This window comes from Megalobrama amblycephala, linkage group LG3 (assembly GCF_018812025.1).
Source record: "Megalobrama amblycephala isolate DHTTF-2021 linkage group LG3, ASM1881202v1, whole genome shotgun sequence".
In the NCBI taxonomy this organism is placed as follows: Eukaryota; Metazoa; Chordata; class Actinopteri; order Cypriniformes; family Xenocyprididae; genus Megalobrama; species Megalobrama amblycephala.
In genome coordinates, this window is record NC_063046.1 from 42,079,489 (window position 1) to 42,095,709 (window position 16,221).

The window sequence follows — 16,221 nt, forward strand, 5'->3', positions numbered from 1 at the left end:
AGGCAAATAGACAAGAAGTGCTCACAATACAATTATAGGCAGTGCTCAGAGTATCATAAGCTACTATCCAGAGGGATTAGAGGAAGTGAAAGGATAGGTATAAGAAGTTTTTTTTTTTTTTTTTTTTTTTTTTTAAGATGAGGTTAAGTGCTCACAAAAGAGATGGGTTTTCAGCTGTCTTTTGAATATTGCCAGGGATTCTGCATTCCAGATAAAGGCAGGAAGATCATTCCACCTGCAAGGGACAGTGAATGAAAATGTCCTGGAGAGTGATTTTGTGCCTCTCTGTGATGGTACCACAAGCCTTCACTCCTTTAATGAGCTTAGGCTTCTGGTAGGAGTGTAGACTCGTAAGAGTGAGTGGAAGTAGGAGGGTGCTGAGCCTGTGGTAGCTCTGTAAGCAAGCATCAACGCCTTGAATTTGATGCGATCATTACTGTGAGTACTGATACAGTACTGTCTTCGGTCATTCAGTTTAAGGTTTGAAATGAGTTGAATCAGACATGCTGTCATGTTCTGTAAAGTGTTGTCTTTGGCAGATCTTCACTAAAGCAGTAAGTGCATAGTCTTAATTGTGATGTGGTGAAATTACTGACTAATGATGTCACTTCCCATATCAAGCGCTGATGGCATGAAAAATAAGATCTGCAGTCCGATAGCGTGAGCTTTTCCTCACATTGTGGTTTCAATTGTATCATGATAGTGTCATATATTCATAAGAATGAAGATGTTTTCTTCACACTTCCTCTTTCACCTTCAATATCTCCAGTTATTGACTGCCTTATATAGATGTGAAAGAATAGGGATATACTTTATAGAACAGAGATGGACAGAGTTGGGCTGCAGCCAAAATATCTTGCATCAAATCAACAGTCACTGCTTAATGAAGTGTTCTGTAAATGAGTGTGTTTTAATTTATCTCACCCACCTTTTTAATTTGTGTGTGTGTTTGGTTTGGTTATTTTTCCTTTTTAGTGCTGATTTCAAACCACACTGGACAAACGCAAGGTGATTTATATATTAATATTTTCTTCAAATCCACACACATAATGCAGTGGAACAGAAATCATTTACAGCATAGTGTCGAGAGTGTTTATGTCATTTATTGGGTCCTATATAGCTGAGATGTGTATGAAACTAATGTATTGATTAATGTTTAAACTACATCTGAATGTTTTATGTTATGTTATAGAGAGACCAAAGCCTGTATGATAAGAGCCTAAACTGAATCCGTCACTGTCAGATGTAAAAAACCAGGAAATGAAGACGACTGGACATACAGCTGGTTTATGAGGGATGTCTCGGCCCATCACATGACAAAGATTCAGCATAAAACTGGTGTGTCTCACAGCAGCAGTAACATCACCTGTAGAGGAGAGAAAAAAAGTGATGGACAGAAGTCAGAGATCAGTGACACTGTTTCACTTAATGTGTCATGTGAGTCTGGGGCTTTTACTTGCACAGAAGAAAAGGAGAAGGTTGTAAATAAAGAAAGCAACTTCACTAAAGCAGTAAGTGCATCTTAGTCTTAATTGTGATGTGGTGAAATTACTGACTAATGATGTCACTTCCCCTATCAAATGCTAGTTTATTGTTCTCATCTTGTGGGGCATGAGGTTTCCAGAGTATAGTTTGTATAAACAAGAAATACACACATTGCCATTTTCACTATCATCTTATATTGCTTCATTTATCTTGGTTTCTTTGTATGTTTTATCATAAATTCTGTTTGTGCAGTTCTTACAGAGACACCTAAACCTGTTCTGACTGTTCAGCCTGAACTATCACAGATTCGAGGAGTGACTGTCACTCTCACATGTGACATACAGGGGGAGGGATGGACACACAGATGGCAGTGTGGAGATACAGAGTACGCCACCACTGAGAAAGAGATCAAGATCACTGCAGAGCGCAAACAGATATGCAGGTGTCAGGGCTGCAAAGGATCAGACTGCTCTGAATGGAGTGATACAGTAACTCTGACTGTGTTTGGTGAGTGATCATCAGTGGCTGACATCAGGATCTTGCTCAAATGATACATGAAACGATTAATAAACTGCATCTGAAAAAAACTGTACTATTGAACATTTCTAGATGCTGCATGTTATAAACAGCATGTTAAAGGGTTAGTTCACCCATTCTGTCATTTATTACTTACCCTCATGCCGTTCCACACCCGTAAGACCTTCGTTAATCTTCGGAACACAAATTAAGATATTTTTGTTGAAATCCGATGGCCTGTGAGGCCTTTATAGGGAGCAATGACATTTCCTCTCTCAAGATCCATAAAGGTACTAAAAACATATTTAAATCGGTTCATGTGAGTACAGTGGCTCAATATTAATATTATAAAGCGAAGAGAATATTTTTGGAGCACCAAAAAAACAAAATAACGACTTATTTAGCGATGGCCGATTTCAAAACAATTCTTCAGGAAGTATCGGAGCATTATGAATCAGTGTATCGAATCTGCTGTTCAGAGCGCCAAAGTCACATGATTTCAGTCATTGGCAGTTTGACACGCGATCTGAATCATGATTCGATACACTGATTCATAATGCTCCGATGCTTCCTGAAGCAGTGTTTTGAAATCAGCCATCACTAAATAAGTCATTTTGGTTTTTTTGACGCACCAAAAATATTCTCGTCACTTTATAATATTAATATTGAACCACTGTACTCACATGAACTGATTTAAAAATGTTTTTAGTACATTAATTAATCTTGAGAGGAAATGTCATTGCTCCCTATGAAGGCCTCACTGAGCCATCGGATTTCAACAAAAATATCTTAATTTGTGTTCCGAAGATTAACGAAGGTCTTACGGGTGTGGAACGGCATGAGGGTAAGTAATAAATGACAGAATTTTCATTTTTGGGTGAACTAACCCTTTAAGTACCCGATTTCACGAGCCATGTCTCACAGAATTTTATTATCATGCTAATTCTTTATGAGAACTCATGTTAGTAGTACATTACTCATAATGACAAAGGAAAATAAGATGAAGGGTGAGGTAAAATTAAGACGCCTTTAATATAAATGATAAAAATCATAAGCAGTGATAGACAATGAATGAAGACTGTATATTAACTCAAGATTATCATGAAATTTTACAGACAAACCCAGAGTAACTGTGAAGTCCCAGAGTTCAGTGTTCACTGGAGACACAGTTACTCTCAGCTGTGATGTGGGACGCTCAACTGGGCTGAGCTTTATCTGGTACAAAGACTTCATCAAAATAAAATCTGGTGATGAAACACACACACTGAGTGATGTGAGAGTCTCTGATGCAGGAAAGTATGGATGCAGTGTAGGAGGAAAGAACTCCACAACACAAAGTCCAGGAGTCCTGCTAACAGTAAGAGGCAAGAGCTGGTTTTTACAGGGCAATCTGATTTTGGGTTTACTGTAATATTACACAAATCAACACTACCCATCAACAGTATGAAGTGCTGTCAGTTAAATTAAACTTAAATTAATTTTGCACAGAGAGACCCAAAGCTGTAGTGCGTGTTCAGCCTGATGGACGAGTGTTCAGAGGACAGACAATCACTCTCACATGTGACATTCAGGAGACAGACGTCACTAGCTGGAACTACACCTGGAATGTGATGATTCAGTGATTCATAAGAGTCAATCACAGGAATACAGAATCAGTTCTGTTAATGAATCTCACACAGGTAATTACAGCTGTAGAGGAAGAGAGACACACCAGTGATGAAGTTACACTGATGCTATCAGGTGAGTGTGAGAATCTCTTCTTCACATCATGAGTAAAAAAATGTCTACAAATAAGAAACAGTATAACCACCAAGCTATATGAGCAATTTATCAGTAAATGCAACAGAGAACAGATTGGGTGAATTAATGTTGTATGTGCTCCACTGATTATTTAATGGTAGCCTAACTCTACTGATAACTAACTTCAGCTATTTTAATTTACAAAAAAGATTGAATTTAATTTAGCCTAATGATCAAATTCCAGATGATTCGCTACCCTAAACTTGACTTGATTAATTTGATTTACTGACCTTTTATTTTAAAACATAAGGATCTTCAGGACCATCAGGATCTCGTGCTCTGATAATTGGAGTGACTGCAGGACTGAGTGTCTTATTTCTTCTCATTTTCTTACTGGTCATGCTGTGGCGCTGCAAACACAACAAAGGTTTCTCTCATCTCTTCAAATAAAGCCAAGAGACGAACTGCAATATAATTATCATTGAAAGCGCTTTTATGGTTGAAGACAATTTTATATGAATACCTGTCGTAAACTGAGGGCAGGAAAGCCGTGTTTGCGTTTTGAAAATCTGGGCTTGAATCACTGCTAAAGCTTCTCTGTGTTTGAGTATAGGTGGAGGATCTCTGTCTCCCTCTACTGACCATCAGCAGCACAACATCAGACATACAGAGGAACAGAAGTGTGAACAAACACCACCACAGGCCGGTCAGTCTGTCATCACCCTGAAATACTCAAATATATTGAACTGCAATAATCTATTAGAATATACAGAATTATATACAGCGACACTGATATAGATTTTCCATCATGGATAACAAAATAGCAGCCACCATTTTGAACGGAAATACCTACAATAACTTAAAATACAAAGTGAAACCAGAAAAAGATAGATCTCTTTTTTTGAAACGCAGACATAGTAATTGGACCTTCTGATGTGACCTATGTTGAGATTGACCTGAAATCAGTAAAGGAAATGAAGAAAAAGAAAGAACACAAAGGTATGACCACAACGGATCTGCTGCGGTGCATAGGCTATTCTGATTGTTTGTTGTAACATAATGCAGTAAAATAAATGCATAAATAAATGACTGATGTTAATAGTGATGTCACTTAAATAGTGAACACTCAGCTCTTGTCATATGTTAGGAAAGACCAGTGAGAGTTCTGACACTGTTTACTCCAAACTGAAGATGTAAACAGGTTAAGGTGAGATAAACTAAAAAGTCAAAATATCACTATATCGTCCAATTACAATAAATATAAATTTTATACTTGCAGGTGCTGTTGCTGGATCTAGTGACATGACGAATGCTCAAGATAAAATTAGACAAAACTTTCAACAGTAAAAATTGTTGGAGATATTGCCATAATTATTAATGATTTATTATAAATTACCGCTGTTAATCATAACCAGCAAATATGCATAATCTATGATATTTTATAACACGTTTTGTGTCATCGCTAAGTTGAGGTCAGCACAACACCACATGATGATTTTGATTTTTTTTTTTTTTTTTCAAAAAAATGTCAAATTTGTAAAAAAAAAAAAACTCTCTTTATTGTATAATGTAGTTGAAATTTTGACACTTGCATAGTCAATCAAGGCCAGTTTTTCCTTGTTAGTGGCCAGTAAAGTTAAGGTCTACGTCTAGAGAAATAACTGTCTGTAATGGCTTCTAACCGCTAATACACTGCTTACTATAGTATATTTACAGAATTATGAATATTATAAGAAAAAAAAAATAGCATTCTGGAGTTAAATCCTGTATAATGTTCATGTAGCCTATCTATCTATCTATCCTCTCATTGTCCACTAGATGTCACCATATAGAGATGATTTGCTTGTTTTTATGTCATTGCACTTTGTGTTTTAGTGTCTTCTTTTTGGTGTTTACTGTGTGTTTCTCTTTCATTCATACCTGCACTGCTTGTATTTTAATCACGTCAATAAAATAGTTTTAAGTGTTTTTTGTCTGGCCTGCAAAATGCCTGGGGGGGCAGTTGTGGCCTAATGGTAGAGTCGGACTTACAACCCGAAGTTCGCTGGTTTGGGGTCTCAGTACCGGCAGGAAATGGGGAGTGAATGAACTCACCCCACCTACACAACTGAGGTGCCCTTGAGCAAGGCACCTGACCTCCAATCGCTCCCCAGGCACCACAGCAAAAATGTCTACTCACTGCTCTAGGTGTGTGTTTACTGTGTGTGTTTATGGTGTGTGTGTGTGCACGTGGATGAAATAATAATAATACAAAATAATAATAATAATAATACCAAACTAAATCAAATACTGATCCCCATAATGGTGACCATGAGATGAAACATTTTCACTAAAAAATCAACATCTAAACCTCTGTTAATTCTCAGTAAGAACTTCTGTAGATATATGACAGGGGAAAAAATCAATCTGGGGCATATTCTTCGTACCTCGCTTAATACATGATTTGACAGATGCCAGATCTTCTAATCGTGATAACGATTATTATCACGATTATTTTTATATATTAAAAAAATAATAATAAAAAAATAATCCTCGCTACGAGCACGTTACGGTCATAACTGTGACTTCACACAGCACTTACGTGCTGTTGTTCTCATGTTGTTTTGATTGATTCTACTATTCTCATTTTTAAGTCGCTTTGGATAAAAGCCTCTGCTAAATGACTAAATGTAAATGTAAATATTTATATATCTTTGAATTTTCCCTATGACATTATTTGAAAATGATTTGAGTACCTTATTCTATTCACCAAAGACAAATGTGAACTTCCTGTGTGTGCTGCTAGTAAAACCACATCGGTTATATGCGGAAAGCGTTAATCATATGCCCTCCTTCAGCTAAATAATATCATAATCTGGATTCATGCAGTTTTTTTTTTTTTTTTTTTTTTTTTTTTCAACCTGATTGTGTCAGTTTTTATATCTTTTATATCTTCCTTAAATTAAATGAGTGCAGCAATAAATAAAAAAATGAACAAAACAATTACTCTAAAATTGCCTTTATTTTACAAAAATAAAACTTTAGTATTACATTAAAATATTTCATCTCCATTCATAACTAAAGTGTTGTCACCCCCAGATTCATATAGGACACTATAATGAGCAATGATTAGATTCATTCAAACCTGAGCACCAAAGAAATATTAAACATCACGCAGTGCGATTGAGAGAATGTGTAATGTATAACAGTAACAATACTGTGCACAGTATCAGTATGCAATATTTGTTTGCATTAAATATTTGGATGACCAACTATTGCATTTGCCAAAATGTGCAAGTGTGATGAATGAACTATATACGGCACATGCTGTGATTTTTAACATTTGTTCCTTGACTCATTATTTAATCAAAACAATTATGACATTATAACACAAAATGGAATTAAAAGTGAAAAAAAATTAGCTTTTTTCAGAGATAACAACTTGCTGGATTAAACATGCTACACAATGAGGTCACTGGACTGTTCTGAATATCGCACACACTCTTACAAATACCGGTTCTTTATTGGTATCAATGGTTCCATGAAGAACCTTTAAAATCCATAGAACCTTTAGAAAATAAGCATAGAAAAGAAAATGCTTAACCATTTAACACTGTTTTCAGTTTGTATTCTGGGCTTACCTGCTTGTCTGTATATAGTATGCATCATCAATACTGAATTCGATCTTATAATATCACTGTTTTGGTGCATAAGTGCTAAGTGTTTTAGAATATCCAGCTGTTTTATTGATTGAAACACTGCAGCAGGTGATGTATATGGATCACATCAACTTGCATTTTGTTTGCATATTTTGTTTTTCTTCTTTTGAGATGGAAAACTGATAGACCTCTCCGAGGTCTCTGTGCTAGTCATATGACTGGAAACTATGAATTGCTTTGCTAAAAAAAACTTTTTGGAACCTTTATTTTTAAGAGTGTAATGCATACTGTTTCACATACTATTTTAATAAAAATAGCAGGCAGCATACAGTGTATTTTGCACAATATGCAGTAAGCATCCATCAATGACCATTTAAATGCTTAACTGAGCGCCAATTCATCTATTCAGTAATAAAAAACACACAAAATGTACAAGTTTTTCTTCTCACATGGATCTTCTGTGGTTTAAGTCACCACTGAGGTGACGTCTCTGGCGTGTACAGTATCGGTGTGTGTCATATCTCTCCTAGCTTGCAGTAAACCGTGTTCATTTGTTCTGATTCGGGTTCTGCTGCCTGATGTACAGTAGCTTTTACTTTAACAGTTCTGTCGTGTCCAGATCGCTGTTGCTCCTCATTTTCTACCACCACACTGTGTATTTGACAGGCCTTGTGCTGAAAAAAGACACAAACCAACAAACAAACAGGTCAAACAAAGTTTTACTGCATCTAAACTGGTAATATCAGTTACAAAAAAAACTGAAAAAGATAAAATCTCAATATAAAACATAACATACATGTCGTGTTGGAATGTCATAGACAGTCCCTTCTGTGTTGCTGTCAGTGTTGTTTCCTGGAGGATTCTGGAATGCGTCTGGTTTTTGCACTGTGCTGTAGATCGTTTCATGCTGTTCAATCACTGTATTGATGCTGCGGCCTGTCACAGCATGACTGGACTGATACAGAGAAAGAACAGAGTTAAAATGACAAAGAATGATAAATGACAAATAATTCCATTCCGAAAGAGAATCTGACTGATACCTGTGGATAAACTTTTGAAGACTCTCTTTTCTTGACAATTACTACAATCAAACCAATAAACAAACCCAACGCCACACTGGTACCAACGGTGACAGCGATCCAAGAGATGAGGTGTGGTGGAGGGGGCAAATCACTTTGCTGTTTTTCACGGCCTGCAGACAAATAGAAATATTAAAACACACATTTTAAACAGAGAAACAACAACAAAACAGCTATAAGGCTTTATTATTATTTTGTTATCTTTTATTTAATTGTTTTACTTTGAAGGTAAAATAAAACAAAATAAAAATGTATTTTATTTTAAGCCCTGAAGATAAATGGAAATATTAACATTTATAAAAACAAACATTGTAGACAGAGAATCAACAACAAAACTGCCATTTAAACAATGATTTTAATTTTGTTTCATTATTTTAGTTTTATTTCATTTCATTTTATGTTATTATTTTATATTTTATTTTATTATTTTATTTATTTTATTAAACCCTGAAATAAAGGCTGTTTCTGAAATCACATACTTCCTTCAATATAGCAGACAAAAAAACAGTATGTGGCAAAAAAAAGTATGTGAGAATTCACAGTACTCATAAAAGAGTCAAAAAGTACCCAGATGACCTAGGATTCTGAAGTGTTATATGATCAATCAATCAATCAATCACATTTATTTATATAGCACCTTTAAAAACAACACACACTGGCCAAAGTATTAAAGTTACCATACCTAACACATACAATCTAAGATTTTAAAACAAAGTATAAAACAATGACAAAAATTACATAGAATTAATTATGATCAAATGCAAGAGAGAAGAGAGGAGTCTTTAAATGAGATTTAAATGCATCAAGGGTGGCACAAGATCTAACATGGAGGGGTAAACTCTTAAACGATGAGCTGCAACAGAAAAGGCCCTGTCTCCTTTTTATTTTAGTCACGACTTGGGAATGAATGGGTGAAAACCATCTCTAACCACAGAATTGATATTCTTATCAAATTTTAATTCAGCATCAAAAAGAACTCCCAGACTCCTTGCTTGATTATGTACCTTGGATTTAAAAAGGCCTAATTGATCAATTATATGTTTGGAAAAACTCAGAGGGCCAAACACTATCACTTCAGTCTTTGATTCATTCAGGTGGAGAAAAATGTCTGCCATCCACTCCTTAATATCATTAAAACAATCAAAGAGAGACTGTAAGGCCAAATTATCCCCCATTTTTATAGGGAGATAAAGCCGAGTATCATCAGCAAGCATAAAGATGATAATATCAGCCAATGGAAGCATGTAAATAGAAAATAAGACTGGACCTGATATCAATCCTTGCAGAGCCCCACACTTCATTAGAGCAGAAGAGGATGCAAAATATCCTAATTCTCCCAGAAAGATATGAGTGAACAATGGACACTTTACTATCCCATGAGACCACAGGAGAGGATTTGTGAATGGCAGTGAAGTGACGCAAATGACGCTGTAGGTCACGTGATAATGACAACATGATGAATGTAGTGCGTCTGGATTACATTCATACTACACACATTCATACTATATTGAACATACTTTTTTAGCTGTGGCGAAGTACTTATTCAAAATAATAATAAGATTTATTTATATAGCGCCTTTTCATTGCTCATGGTCACTTTACATTGTACAATACAATACATTTGCACCCTCACACACACATTGAAAACACAAAAGCCATATATAGCCACATTATCCAAAAATACATATTAAATAGATATGTTTTATCTGAGTCTTGAAGGTAGACAAAGATGAGATATTACGAAGTGTAAGGGGTAGTGAATTGCATCACTTAGGAGCATTAACACTAAATGACCTAAAAATAAGTTCCTACTCAACAGACTATGCGATTTCAGACGGAGCCAGAGTCATTTTTAATGCTGAAGTAAGTAACGTTTCCTCCTTGTTCTTCAGAAAATGAGTTTACTCTGACTTTCAGTGCTATTTCTTAAATTTTTTCAAAGCAGCTTTACAGAAATTCATGATGTTAACATTTTCAGTACATTAAATGCAATACCTAATTGTCCACATTTAGCACTTTAGAGCTGATAGGATAGTTTACATATGTGACCCTGGACCACAAAACCAGTCAGAAGTCGCACGGGTATGTTTGTAGCAATAGCCAACAATACATTGTCGATTTTTCTTTTATATTTATATTTCTTATATATTAAGTAAAATTCATGTTCCATGAAGATTGTTTGTAAATCTCCTACCAAAAATATATCAAAAATTTATTTTTGTGAGTGGATATGCATTGCTAAGGACTTCATTTGGACAACTTTAAAAGGCGATTTTTTTCAATATTTCGATTTTTTTGCACCCTTAGATTCCAGATTTTCAAATAGTCCTATCTCGGCCAAATATAGTCCTATCCTAACAAAACGACATCGATGGAAAGCTTATTTATTCAGCTTTGATGTATAAATCTCAATTTCAAAAAACTGACCCTTATGACTGGTTTTGTGGTCCAGGGTCACATATTTGTGATGATATAAACAATCAAGCAGTTTGTGGTGCCAAACGTAATGCCAACAATTAACCAAGCAACCACCTCCATGTTTACTAATATCGAATATTAAATATTCATGCACTTTGCAAAGCAACAGAAACTTTGTCGGTTTCCCCTAGACGATGAAATTAAACACTCCTCTGCGTTCCTTCCTTTCTTCAGTTTTTCTTTCATAAGAAACCAGAGGGGATTTACATGACAGATGTGACAGCTATTAAAGCACACACTCTTTGCATCCTGTACTCATCCAATTAATGTTATTAATCTCATAAATATGCTAATAAGAACATTAACGAGTAGTTTACAAATGTACAGTGTGAAATCCCAAACGTATGGTTAATTATTACAGGGTAAAGTACAAACTGCGTGAAACATGAAACAAGATGAGTATTAAATAAACTTCATGCTTACACATAATGCTGACAGCCCGAGAATGATTCTTGCTCACATTGTTGTTGGCGTGGCACTGGAAGCCTCTGCTGTCCAGTACAGTGACAGTGATGTTGATGGAGGAATTTGTCTTCTTCTCACAGCGACTTAGGTCGCAGTCATACGTGGCCCAGCTGCCATCAACGGAGCAGTTCACTGTAGCCCGACACACTCCAGCAGACGAATTAACATCATGGGGAATCACTTCAATTACAGGCTCAGAGACAGTGTCTGGAAAAGGACCACAAGATGAGTTAGCAGCAACATCTGAGCTGAGATACTGAAGTATACATCACGTATGTAAATGAAGATTAAGACGGCTCTTACTCTCCACTGTAAGTGCGAAAGCAGCAACTGTGTCTCGCTCCCAGTTTGTAAGGGCCTCGTATAGTCCACTGTCATTTACCTCAAGGTTGTGTATTGTCAAAGACCAATCTGACAAGTTTAATTTCATTCTTTTCTCATAATCAGGGGGAACTCCATCTGAGTTTGCAAGCAACTCTTTCCTGTTGAACCGTCGCCATACAACTTTAGACTGATTTTTGAGACTGATGCTCAGATGGATTGATTTTCCGTTCAATCCATAAAGATTCTCTTGGCATTTAGCGGCAAAATCTGCAGGTATGAAAATGCAATTTATGTCTGAATCATCTATAGTGATCATACAAATCCGTTCAGTATTTTTCAACATTCATAGTTAAAAAATGGAGTGAGATTAACAACATTTGAAAAGCACATTTGTGAAACTGTTCTACTTGAGCTTGACTGAAATAAAAACTCCTAGTTTGTGGTGGCTTTGTTGCAGTAATTCACCTACAGGTGCAGTGCTTGAACTGGAGCACTGCATCAGTCAATCAGAAAGCAGTTTAAATGTGCAGAACTTGACATTTAAATCTTTTGAAGGAAGTCTCTTATGTTCACTGCATTTACTTGGGTAAAAACTGTAATATTGTGAAATATTACTAAAATTTTTCCCCCATTTGAATATATTGTCAAATATAATTTATTCCTGTTATCAAAGCTGAATTTTCAGCATCATTACTCCAGTCTTCAGTGTCACATGATCCTTCAGAAATCATTCTAATATGCTGATTTGCTGCTCATGAAACATTTCTGATTATTATTATTAATGTTGAAAACAGTTAATTCTAAATATTTTAAGGAATCAGATTTTTTGATGAAGAAAAGGTTAAAAAGAACAGCATTTATAATTATTTTGCAACATGTTTCTACTGTAACTTTTGATCAATTTAATTAGTCCTTGCTGAATAAAAGTATTAATTTCTTTAATAAAAGAGTGATAAAACATACAAATATAAAAAAATATATATGTAATATAAATAATATACAAAACAAGAAGTGTGGAAATTGTTCAATTGGGTTTGCGGTTTGAATTTTCAGCAAACTTGAAATGTAGTGTATAAGCTGTAGGGACTACTTCCTGTACTATTTACAAATATAGTTTACTTCTGATGCTGTATGTTAAAGAAAGGCAGGGAATTCTTACAAATATCACCTTTTTTTGTTCCACAGATGAAAGAAAATGATATAAGTTTGGAAACAACACAAGGGGAGTTTAGTGAGAAATATTCATTCAATACTTAAGCTGAACAAGAACCTGTGAGGGAATCTTTAGATGGAAAATCCTTCATAACGTATATACGCACCTAAACTGAAGCCAAAAATACACAGCAAAATGAGTTTCATAGCTGTCAGCTCAACTTTGAAGACTGAAAATAAGACACCAGATTTCCTGTTGAGCACCTGCAGGGCGGAAACAAGAGAAAAAAAACAGAAGTCAATGTCAGCAGAGCAATTTTCTGCAAAACAAGGTTTACATATGGAGCACCAAATCAATGATTTAGTATTGAATTAAAATATATATATAATTTTCTTATGTCCACTAATAATTTCTCAATTCTCAGCCTCAGACTACTTCTGTAAAGCACAACAAAATAGAAAACAGAAAATGAGCAATTACTGTATGTGTGTGTGGGTGTGTGTTTAGTTATGCATAAGTTAGTAGAGCGTATCTGTGTAAGTTTTGCCTATTCTGGTGGAAATTCTGAATCTCCTCTGAGCTTTTCACTGCTTTTTTCAGCATTTTTTCACAATGAGTCACAAGCAGCAGAAAAGGTCACCACCACCAACACACACACACACACACACCCACACACCCTGACACAATTATAAAAATAATTTACATGGGAGTTTCATAATTTAAGTCTTGCCTACTCAGTTTACTCTACAAGCAGATATTAAATGAAATCAGAGAGATTAAATTTGCACTCTTCTAAGTCATGCAGCTGTTTATGTGTCAGCCAGTTTATGCAGAATTAGGCAGACTACACCACAAACAGCTAAACCTGCTTAACCAGGGAACACTTGCTTCAACTATATATTTAATAATGTCATCTAAAAAACACAGCTAACACTTTATAGCGTACAAAAAACATCCGGCATGTTGTCAAAAGTGCATATTACTTTCGTTAAATCAGACATTGTATGTTCAGAAACAGCTGTGCACAGTTATAAAATAAAATGTTTACCGATTATGCACTCACTCACATTTCAGTTATTACATGTCAAATGTATGAATGTAAGAAATCGATCACATGATGAGAGCATGATAAAATCTTACCTGCAAGATCTACTGTAGTAAATGTCTTGAACAGGATGAGAGGCAGCGGTTTCTACTCACACAACCGAATTATAAAGTCTTCCTGTTCATTTGCATAAGAAGCAGTCTCATTTCCCATGATACAAAATGATGTCATACAGAAACTCTAACTGAACTATGATTAATATCATAGTATCTATCTGTCTGTCTGTCTGTCTATCTATCTATCTATCTATCTATCATCCAACCATCCATCCATCAGTCCATCTATCTATCCATCCCTATACCCATCCATCTATCCACCCGTCCATCCATCCAATCAATCCATCTATCCATCCATCCATCATCTATCTATCCATCGTCCATCTATTTATCCATCCATCTGTCCATCCATCTGTCTGTCCGTCCATCCGTCCATCCATCAGTCTGTCTATCCACCCGTCCATCCACCCATCCATCCATCCTTCCGTCCATCCGTCTGTCTGTCTATCCACCCATCTATCCATCCATCCATCCATCCTTCCATCCATCCGTCTGTCTGTCTATCCACCCATCTATCCACCCCTCCATCCATCCATCCATCCATCCATCCTTCCGTCCATCCATCTGTCTGTCTATCCACCCATCTATCCATCCATTCATCTGTCTATCCATCCATCCATTCATAAATTCTTCCATCTGTCCATCTGTCCGTCTATCTATTTATCCATCCATCCATCCATCCGTCTGTCCATCTTTCATCTAACCATTCATCCATCCATCAGTCCATCTATCTATCATCCGTCTATCCATTTATCCATCCATCCATCCTTCCATCCATCCATTCATCTGCCTGTCTATCCATCCATCCGTCCATCCATCTATCCACCCTAACCTCTATCCATCCATCCATCCATCCATCCATTCATCTGTCTGTCTGTCCATCCATCCATCCATCTATCCACTCGTCTATCCATCCATCTGTCTATCCATTTATCCATCCATCCATCCATCCGTCCATCGGTCCATCCGTCCATCTATCTAACATCCAACCATTCGTCCATCCATCAGTCCATCCATCTATCCATCCATCCATCCATCCATTCATCTGTCTGTCTATCCATCCATCCATTCATCTGTCTGTCTATCCATCTGTCTATTTATCCATCCATCCATCCATCCATCCATTCATCTGTCTGTCCATCCGTCTGTCTATCTATCTATCTATCTATCTATCTATCTATCTATCTATCTATCTATCTATCTATCTATTACATTGACACCAAGATATAAATATAAAATCATTCAAGCAGCAACTCCAATAACTGTCCCATAATTCTTTAAAGGTCCCGTTTTTCGTGGTTTTTTGAAGCTTTGATTGTGTTTATAGTGTGCAATATAACATGTGTTCATGTTTCGCGTGTAAAAAAACACAGTATTTTTCACATAATTTACTTATCTGTATACCGCTGTTTCCACTGTCATAAAAACGGGCTGATGACTTCCTTGTTCTATGAAGTCCCTCCTTCAGAAATACGTAACGAGTTCTGATTGTGCCAGCGGTTCCTGTGTTGTGATTCGACAGCAGCTTAGCGCTCCTTGCCCGGAAAGGTCACGCCTCTTAACATAACGTGGAGATGCACGCGCTCAGTGTTATTGTAAACATGTCTTTAATTTTACCCTATCAATTTGAGCCGGAATCAGACCCGGTGATTGGACTGCGGGATGAAAATAACAGCGTTTCGACGACATGGCGACAAACACACTCTACAAACGCAACTCTTGTGTATTCCTGTGGGCGGAGGTTAGTCAAAAAACTGTTTTAGTGACGTCATTAAAGAAGGAAGTAGAGGGATGTCGTCCAAACTGGCCGTTCGATGTAGGCGACTTCTGTTAAATAAAATATCTCGCTTGGCATTGAACTTTGAGCTTTAAAATTTTACAGATTTTATTTATACTCTAACAACAACATTACACACTAACTAAAGTTTGAAACATGGGATCACGAAGAACGGGACCTTTAAACTGGTCTTGTTTACCATAAACAGCACACATAATTCAAAAAGCACTGACAGGACAGTAAAAACATCAATAAATACGGAGTAACAATCTTAAGTAAATGTGATTGTTCACAGTTATTTTAAAAAACAAAAAAACCCCAATGCTGTTAAGTGACTTCTCCCCAAACGCATCTGCATCACACTTTAATCTTTCATTTTCATGATGCTGGGAATTTTAGGGAATA

At 36.2% G+C, this 16,221-nt stretch overlaps 2 protein-coding genes across 2 annotated transcripts; one reads left to right on the forward strand and one right to left on the reverse strand.

Moving 5' to 3' along the window:
* The first annotated feature begins 259 nt into the window (after positions 1 to 259).
* On the forward strand, positions 260 to 5,709 carry LOC125264059 (low affinity immunoglobulin gamma Fc region receptor II-like). Its single transcript, XM_048183304.1, is given in 11 exon segments — positions 260 to 1,515; positions 1,738 to 1,992; positions 3,117 to 3,365; positions 3,490 to 3,606; positions 3,609 to 3,705; positions 3,707 to 3,741; positions 4,052 to 4,168; positions 4,355 to 4,447; positions 4,654 to 4,740; positions 4,889 to 4,948; positions 5,021 to 5,709. Coding segments are annotated over 10 exon segments (1,326 nt in total). The 5' UTR covers positions 260 to 1,289; the 3' UTR covers positions 4,939 to 4,948; positions 5,021 to 5,709.
* Positions 5,710 to 6,723: 1,014 nt separating this feature from the next.
* si:ch1073-220m6.1 lies at positions 6,724 to 14,290 on the reverse strand. The gene is made up of 7 exons (XM_048185484.1): positions 14,019 to 14,290; positions 13,045 to 13,141; positions 11,705 to 11,992; positions 11,360 to 11,608; positions 8,420 to 8,571; positions 8,176 to 8,334; positions 6,724 to 8,053 (listed from the first exon to the last, which is right to left on the reverse strand). The coding sequence occupies exons 2-7, from the start codon at positions 13,082 to 13,084 to the stop codon at positions 7,895 to 7,897; spliced, it is 1,047 nt and encodes a 348-aa protein (XP_048041441.1). The 5' UTR covers positions 13,085 to 13,141; positions 14,019 to 14,290; the 3' UTR covers positions 6,724 to 7,894.
* Between the last annotated feature and the right edge of the window lie 1,931 nt (positions 14,291 to 16,221).